Raw genomic sequence first — 8,547 nt, 5'->3', positions numbered from 1 at the left:
TAAATGAGAATTTTCTGTAGTCATTTCCAGTTGCATGCTAGCTCCCTGCATTTCACATTCTGACTGCTTGCGTCCAGGTGGTTTCTATGTAGTATCGTGCAGAACAGCTGATAGCCCTATGTATCTGGGGACAACAGAGAGTAATGATAAATGTGAAGATGGAGTTAGATTCCAAGCTGTGTAACTTGATTTTTGTTTTCCCTCATCAGGACAGTTGCAAAGACTTATCCTCAGTCTCCTAAAAATGCCAAACAATATCCAGCTTCTCCTGTGAAGCATCGTGCCACTTCTAATCTCAACCAGGAAGCTCCTAAAAAGAAAGCAGACAAGGAGAAAGAAAATGCCAGTCATCAAAAGTCCCCAGGAGCACGTACTGATGAGGCAGGCCAGGTGGCTTCTGAGAAACATGTGCCTTCTGCAGGAAAAACTGAAAATATTGACGGTGAGTCTTACTGCAAGAACATCCTGTAAGATATCATGGGTTCCTGAGGCTTTTAAGCAGTGATGACCTGTTCTTCTCATGAAGCTGCACAGTCATAGGCTTGTAAGAATGTATAAAAGTACATAATGAAACCAGTAAACGTGTAGTTTTCACCAGGGTCACCCATGTCTGAAAAACACTTTTGCAAGTGCTGGGCACTCTTTTTGTTCCCTGCCTAACTTTCCACCCTTGGTTGTCTTCTAGGGAAGATCACGGCAGGAACAACTGATGCAGAAGAAGCTTCAAAAATTCTAGCTGAAAAAAGACGACAGGCCCGCCTGCAAAAAGAACAAGAAGAAAGGGAGAGACAGGAAAGAGAAGAACGCGAGAGGTATCTCTATTGATTTGTGAAAGTTGTTACCTAATAACTTAACTTGTGTCACTGAAGATGCTTGAAACTGCTAGTTTTTGAATGAAGGTGGGAGCTTACGTGTAAGTGTTAATTTCTTTCAACTTGGACTGATAATTCATTAGAGTCTTTTGCAGCCTTTATGACCAGTCAAGTTAGAAAATAATAATTTGGCCTCTTGATTTAAAAAGCCTGAATAAACTATTACTCATGCAGATACTTCAGGTAGGTCCATACTGCAGTGTACTGCACTCTGCAGTGGATACCTGAAGTATTTCACATTGTAAAAAAAATGTTTGAGGACGTTTTAAATGAGCTAATTCTGGTAGAAGAAACAGTTTTGCAGTAGTATTACGTGCCTTAAATGGCAAGATTTGTATCGTTCAATACATTAACCTGAAGTTCATCTTCCTGACCAACTCTCTTGTGGGCACTTGAGGGCTTTAAGAGTGTGAGCATAATGGAGGTTGCGGTGTCTAAGCAGTGAAATTCTGGCTCTCTTCTGGAAGCAAGCTTTCAGGTTGTTCTCCACATGGGATGCTGGTTGCAAGTGTCAGCAAATCACGCCCTTCCTTCAAGAGCCTATAATAGTAAAACACCAACTCTGCATTTTTTTTACATTCAACTTTATCTGTTCTTAAGGAAAACTTGGCCAGGAGCAGGGAGAGGGCGATCACCAGCACCTACCAGTTCGGCCCAATGGAAATATGTCCCTGATATCCCTGATATCCAAGGATAAGAATGATTGTTTGTCAAAGCAGCCCTTGCACGTGGTGTCAAGGGAGCAAGATGTCCCTGAGTGGGCCAGAGAACAACGCAGGTGTAACTTGGACCCGCTTTTCCTAGTGTACCACTGTGCTTTGTGGACTTAGTTTGCTGCTACTCATACAATTTTTTTATCTTCAGCTGAAACAAAGGGAAAAAGTCCTTGCTTTATAAATACCAGCACTCTGGGTGTGAAGTACAGGGGAAAAGGAATGTTTTTATTGTAGAAACTTGTGTTTGTTATTGAAACTTACTTTTATTATTGACGCTCTAATTGAAATTAGAATGAAAATATTTTCTTTGATTTGATCACACCTGTTTTCACAAGGGACATTATAACTTCTCTGAAATTAGATATTTCAGTGAAATACTTGAGGCGGTGAAAATAAGATTGGAATAAAAGTTTGGTAGCATCCTGAATTCTGAGCCTGTGCTCAACCCCTTTGCTGTATCTTGGCATTTCATTTGCCATGAAAATGTGCGCTAATGCATGCGTTATCAGTTACTGCTGAGTGCATGCTAAACAAGATGAAGCCTTCTAAACATACTGTTACATCTTTTGCAGGCTTGAAAGAGAAGAACAGAAGAGAAAGGCAGAAGAAGAAAGACTTCGTCTAGAGGAAGAGGCTCGTAAGAAGGAGGAGGAAAGAAAACGTGAAGAAGCAGCAGCTAGGAAAAAAGCAGAAGAGGAAGCCAGGAAAAGAGCTGAGGAAGAACAAATGCTAAAGGAAAAGCAAGAAAGAGAGTTGCAGGCCAAACTTGAGAAACAGGTACCACCTCAAACACAAATGCAAAATTTTATATACATGTATATGTATATATGTATTTATATAATACCTGTAAATAAACGCTTCATAATATCTAGTGGTCTGCCTGAAATAAATAATGGCTCTATCATATTTTATACAACTGTATTAGAGGGAAGAAGCAGAAATCAAAGCCCGTGAGGCAGCTGAACAACTTCGTCTTGAAAGGGAACAAATCATGCAGCAGATTGAGCAAGAAAGACTGGAGCGGAAGAAGGTAAATATTTGCATCTCAAGACAGATATTTCATTTCTTGTTTAAATACATAAGCCGGGAAGTATCCAAGAGTATCCAGAAATAATAATCTGGAGGGATTGCAGATGGACATTTATGCCTAATTCAGTATTTGCTGCTGTCATGTCAGGGGAATGTGGACATCAAAATTTGTGACAGAGTGGAATTGCCTAAGGCAAACGACTTTCTTCGAGGTACTGAACAAACACAGAATCAGCCTCCACCCACAAAGCTACATGCCTGAGACAAACCGGAAACGGCATGCCAAGGCAAACTCTGCCCAACCCAGGACGTTGCAGACTATTGAGGAACACGAGTGATTTTGTTTTAAAACTTACTTAACAAACCTTTGCTTGATGTCATTAACTGAGAAAGTTGATGAGTTTAATGACCATGTTTTCTCCCGCCTGGCTGGTCTCTGCGTTACGCAGAGGCAGCAGGGCTGTCTGACCACTATTGCACGTGGAAATGGCTGGAGTGGCATAAATTAACTTCGTCTACAGCTCTGTGTCAGGAGAGAGTGAACACCTGCAGAGCGGCAGAACCTCTGGTTATAAAAACATGTATTATTCTAGTATGTTATTTTTGACTGTTTACTACTGAGCTGGAGACACATTGCGGTTGCGGATTAGAACACTAAAAGTGTCTTTAAATCTGAAATAGTTTCCTTTCACAGTAGTGCAAAGAGACGAGGTTTATTGACAGGGTTCTTTTTTTTTTTCTCTTTAATGAACAAAGAAGTGGGGTGGGGGGAAGTATTTTAGGGTATTGCCTTAAACGTTTCCAGTAAGAATAACTTCAAATATTCCATTTTACTCTCCCAACTACTAGAAGCAGCTTGACTACTGTAATGAAATTATTTGGAAAAGCAACTAGATGAAAATTATAGTTGTTAGTTTTAAATAAGTATCTTGTTCCAGAGCTGAGCGCAATTCATCACTGCAAACACCTGTTATTGAAATGTTTGTCTCTAAGTTACATCTGCTGAGAAAGTCGTGGTCTCGGAGATCTGTGAAAGCCAGCGCCCAAGTGTTTTCTACCTTTTGTTTTCCTTATTTCTCTTATGTATTCTCCGTTTTTCAAGACAGGCAGTTATGAGATCCTAACAGTAGAGAAAAGTTTTTCATTTTGTCTTTTTTCTCCTTTATCAGTCTCTGGTGTTTAAATATTCTGTCTGCTTTCTCATCCTCCACTTTATTTTGATTTCTAGAGAATAGATGAAATAATGAAGAGAACAAGGAGAAGTGAAACACCAGAAATAAAGGTATGAAACATTGTGTGGTTGCAGGGTGATTTTGGTTTATTACCCATATGTGAAAATTAAATTCCAGAGTTGTTCCATGTTAGTAGGTATACTTAGATACGCTCTACGCCCAAATTGTAGTTGCATTTCCAGCTGAGAATGACTGTTGCTTTGTCACGGTTACGCCACTGCTGCAGAAGCAGCTTTATGCAACTGTTGCAGACTTACGCCCCTCACTGTCTAACAAAGTGCTAAGAGCCCCTTCCTGATGCTGGAGCTGTAACGTCTGCTGCTGCGGTACATCTTCTGCTTTGTACCAGCCAGCAAATTAGCTACTGAGCCCTCCGTGTGAGGCCTGCCAGGAATGTAAGGCTGAGAAGTGAGTGACAGAGAGTCAAGTTTTCACTTCTAAGTTTTCTACTAAGGAAACTGTTTCTTCAGTTACTGTCAGAGAATGTTTTCTTTCTGAAGGAAAAATATAAAAATAATAGAAATCCCATGCCTAATTAAAAAGAAAAAAAATTCCTCTCTTGCTGTTAACTTTTGACCGCCCTTGGCCCTGGGCAGTCTCACAAGTTTCGAGTCCAGTCAGTTCCCGGAAGGTTACAGTCCATCTGTACTGCAGTTGACTCGTTACTCGATTACAGAAGGAAGAGCCAAAACTGGAGGTACCATCAGCTTTGGATGTGGAAAAGCAACCAAAGGCCCTTGTTCTCAACCAGCCAGGTAAAAATTGCCTTGTTTTTCTGACCTGTTTTCACAGTCAGTTCTCTTCAGAGTTTTGTAATCTCAGGCAGAGCACTGTGTGTTATCACCGGTACTTTGCTTTCATCTCAGAAGAACAGCTACATGTGTGTCAGTGCAAATGTTACAAACTGGAGACTTGGCTTTGTTTTGTCACTTAAGAAGCAGCAGATGAACGTTTCTCCTCCATTTTAGTACCTGACATGGCAGCTCTGGAAATGAGAAGTTCCAATCTGCCAATAGATTTGGTTGCTGCCTTTGAATTTTGTAGGTAGAAAATTTTTGTGCACAGATCATCTTGCGAAGCTTTTTATAGCGTTGCTCTAAATCTTAAATTTAATTTGACTTTACCAAAAAAGCGTATGTATTTAAAGACTTAAGTACAAATATATATACATATACCATTTATCTATATTTTGTTTACTCCCCCTAAGTGAAGCTAAGACTTTCAGTACATGACAAGGAATAAAACATTTTCTTCTAGTTTCTTAAAATTTAAAGGATGTAGCATAAAAAGCAATTTTAGAGTGGGGAAGAGGATTGCCAGTATAGTCTGATGAGTCATAGGTGAAACTGAGTCCTACTGCATGGTCAGTCTTCCTTCCCTCCTACTCAATCTATAACTTAAAAGCATTTCTGATTTTTTTTTTTTTAACCTCTTTAGGTAAAGAACCTGCTACTGTCATAATTTCTAACCTTCTTTTATAGAGATCAATGGATTGGCAACCTGCCTGAAAAATAAAAGCTTAGAAAGTGCTGCCTCTGTAATCCCTTCCCAAGATGTGGTTGCTAATGGACTAAAGTCAGTTCCAGGACTTATTCAGCTGGAAGCTGTTGATGGGAAGTCTAACGGCCTGGAAGATTCAGCAGATGAGGTTCAGTCAATGGATGTGAGGTACAGACCATCTCTACGAACAGAAACTGTGGAATTCGTGTTAGACCACGCCCAGAGTTGTCTGTCTCATTTGGTTCATACTTTACTGCTTTGCTTCTCGCCTACCCCGCAGTGGGGCGGTCAGACGTGTCCTGTGGTGTACTCCACTCCTGTCAAGATGCAGAGTGGCTGTTTCAGACAAGAGCCAACAGAACCTCATCTCGCTCTCACATATTTGGTAGGGGAGGAGGGCTCTGAAATCCTTCTGGAAGAAATGTATGGAAATCAGTAAATAATTTAGTCTTTATTAAATACTGTTGGATTTTAATGGAAGGACTTGCAGGAAAGAGGAAGTTGATAATTGGAGGCTGCTATGAGAAAGCTAGCTCTGCATTTTAAACGTGGAATTTTTATATGGTGCTTCCTTAATGAGCAAGCCAACTTAACCTCCCATACTGTTTCAGAATTTCCAGTAAATCTGCATAAATGTGTAAGAAATGCCCTATTGGGAGAGACCAGAAGTCCATCTAGCGCAGTTTGGTCTCAGAGTATCAACAAGAAAAACTAGTTAGGGAGACACCTGAACCCACCACTTCCTTCAGTCCAAGGTCACACAGAAGTACTACATTAGGGGCGTTAAGAGGGCACGACTCTGCCTTGCGTTTTGAAATATCCACTCATGGACCTGTTGCCTATAAGCTTATCCAACTCCTTTTTCAACCTGCTGATTGTGTTTGCATCCAGGACCTCCTCTGGCCGCACAGTACAGTCTGACTAGGTAGACCCAGTCTCTTAGTAGTGTCATTGGGCACCCCCTAAGTTTTGTGTTGCAGGATTTGATGCACAGTAGTTCTGCCCTCAATTTATCCTCCTCCCTTTCGTGGTTTCAGAAATCTTTGTGGAACCCTTCCTCTGCCTTCTCTTCTCAAACTGAAATGCACCAGCCTTAGTAATCATGGTAAAGCATCAGGTGGCACCAGCACTTCTTAAAATAAACTGTAGGATTTTCAATGTCTGAAGTATATCCTAAGGTCATAAGAAATAACTTTTTATGTAAGTTGTGAATCATGAATGCCTTAGGTAAATGTTTGCAGCATCAGGACAATGATTTGCAAGATGCAATGAACACGTAAGAAAGAGAGTGGTGCAGGGACTGAAATAACGAGTTGGCAGTAAACTACCAACTACCATCTCTTAAGAGATGAATGCTCACATCACAGAGCTACCACAAACCTCAATCTTTAAGGAATATGGATTAGGTATGACCTTCCATCCTGAACAGGGTAACGTCTTTTGGTTTTGCTTGGGACACATTCTTGGTAAAGGCTTGCTGCAGCTGGCCTTCAGATAAGCAGTTGGGTTTGGACAGTCAGAAGTTAATTTGGTCATTGTTTAATGAAAAGTTACATGGCTTTTATTCTGCATCTTCCTTCTGTTTATCTTTTGTATAGCCCGGTTTCAAAAGAAGAACTTATCTCTATCCCCGAATATTCACCCATGAATGAACTCATGCCTGGAGTTTCTTTGGACCAAAATGGGACAAGTAATGCCAAGGCTCTTGAAGATCTCTTGGACTTCACAGGCCAAGCTACATACTCCAAGATGTCCAGCGATACCATTAGCCTAGATGACTGTAACAAAAACTTGATTGAGGGATTTAACAGTCCAGGACAGGAAAATACACTTAATTCTATCTGTTGACAACCTTGCTTTTCAGCAGAACAGATAAAGGTAAAGTATTGTGATAAACACCTTAGATATGGTAAATTGCTGTGATTACCTCTGAGCTTTCCAGAAAAACAGAGAAACTGTAAACAGCATATGCAGAGAGAGGGAGAAGGCTGGTCTTCTAGGCATTTAAAGTCAACATAATATTTCACATTTGCAGCTCTTTATGAATTAGCATCTTACAGGCAAACTGAGTGTATCATAGCAACCAGAAGAATCTGGTAAATGGAAACATTTTCCTCATGCATTCAGAATATAGAGAGAAGAGTTGGAGTTTTTTCTTCATTAATACTTTTTCTGTAAGTCTTTGGAGACTATTTGCATGGAGAAGACAGTTAAAAGTGGAGCCAGCCTAGAAACTGGTAGTCACTGTTGCTGCTTCCTCTTTGCTGCTGCTGTAATTACTTTCAGCACAGTGTAGAATCACTTATCCAGGGAAGTCTGCATAGGAGAAGAGCGTAGTGGCTTCAGCGATGGTTTCAAAGTACTGTACCACAGCCAATTTTTTTATTCTAAATTACAAGAGTGAGGCAATCTAACTCACATAGCTGACTTGATATTCCTCTCTCTCTCTTTAATTGACAGAGGTAGCAATTCGTGGAAGATATATATCCCTGCAATGCTACTGGCAGTAAAATACAAGCTTGTCACTTGAGAAAGCTTCTGCAGTCCTTGAACACTGGATTCAAATAATCAGAGCTGAATATAACTTTGTCTTCCCAGCAAGTATGTTGAATAACTGGCTGCTTTTGGTAGAAACCAATGATCTAGAGCCTTGAGAGTTTCAGGGGAGACCAAGTGTACATTAGAATTTGAGCTTTAGCTGCTAATAAAGCACTTATTTCTTCTTTTAATTTAAAATGCATCTCAACACTTCACTGTGATTTTTACCTGTGCATTTTGTTTTGAAATAATTATTTCTTAAGCTTTATCATACATCCGTTTAGACTTCTTTTCCTTGTAAATAGTAATGAGGTTGGCCCACAGTGCATTGAAATGAAATAATATACTGTACTTTGGTTTTGTGCCTATTGTTTTTGTCTTTAATAAGGAGTTATTGGCAACTTTTATGGAGGTGTATATTCAAAACTGTAGGTGGAAATGTTTAAAAAATACACAACTGCTGGAATCAAAAGAGCTTTCTTACTGACTGTGGAGTGTGGGAGCTATCCTGTTATGGTTAGGTGGACACTTTTAGTCACGAGTGGCACTTCTTGGTTAATATTAATTAGTCCCAGAGCAACTGTCAACTATGTGTTTAAAAACATACCTGTGTAACACCTGTAAACAAAATAGGCGAAATGCCTGGTGTGGTCCCTTTAT

General features: G+C 40.1%; 1 protein-coding gene across 1 annotated transcript; it reads left to right on the top strand.

Moving 5' to 3' along the window:
• Positions 1-209: 209 nt before the first annotated feature.
• On the top strand, positions 210-8,337 carry MAP7D2 (MAP7 domain containing 2; the record flags this gene model as incomplete). Its single annotated transcript, XM_010140319.1, has 9 exons — positions 210-442; positions 686-812; positions 2,161-2,365; positions 2,514-2,618; positions 3,846-3,899; positions 4,526-4,604; positions 5,331-5,517; positions 6,948-7,227; positions 7,810-8,337. Coding segments are annotated over 8 exons (1,240 nt in total), but the record flags the coding sequence as incomplete, so codon positions are not given.
• Positions 8,338-8,547: the final 210 nt, after the last annotated feature.

The sequence above is a fragment of the Buceros rhinoceros genome, unplaced genomic scaffold, assembly GCF_000710305.1.
Source record: "Buceros rhinoceros silvestris isolate BGI_N320 unplaced genomic scaffold, ASM71030v1 scaffold24247, whole genome shotgun sequence".
Lineage (NCBI taxonomy): Eukaryota > Metazoa > Chordata > Aves > Bucerotiformes > Bucerotidae > Buceros > Buceros rhinoceros.
Note: the sequence above shows the minus strand (reverse complement) of the source record. Positions and strands in the feature narration are given on the sequence as shown.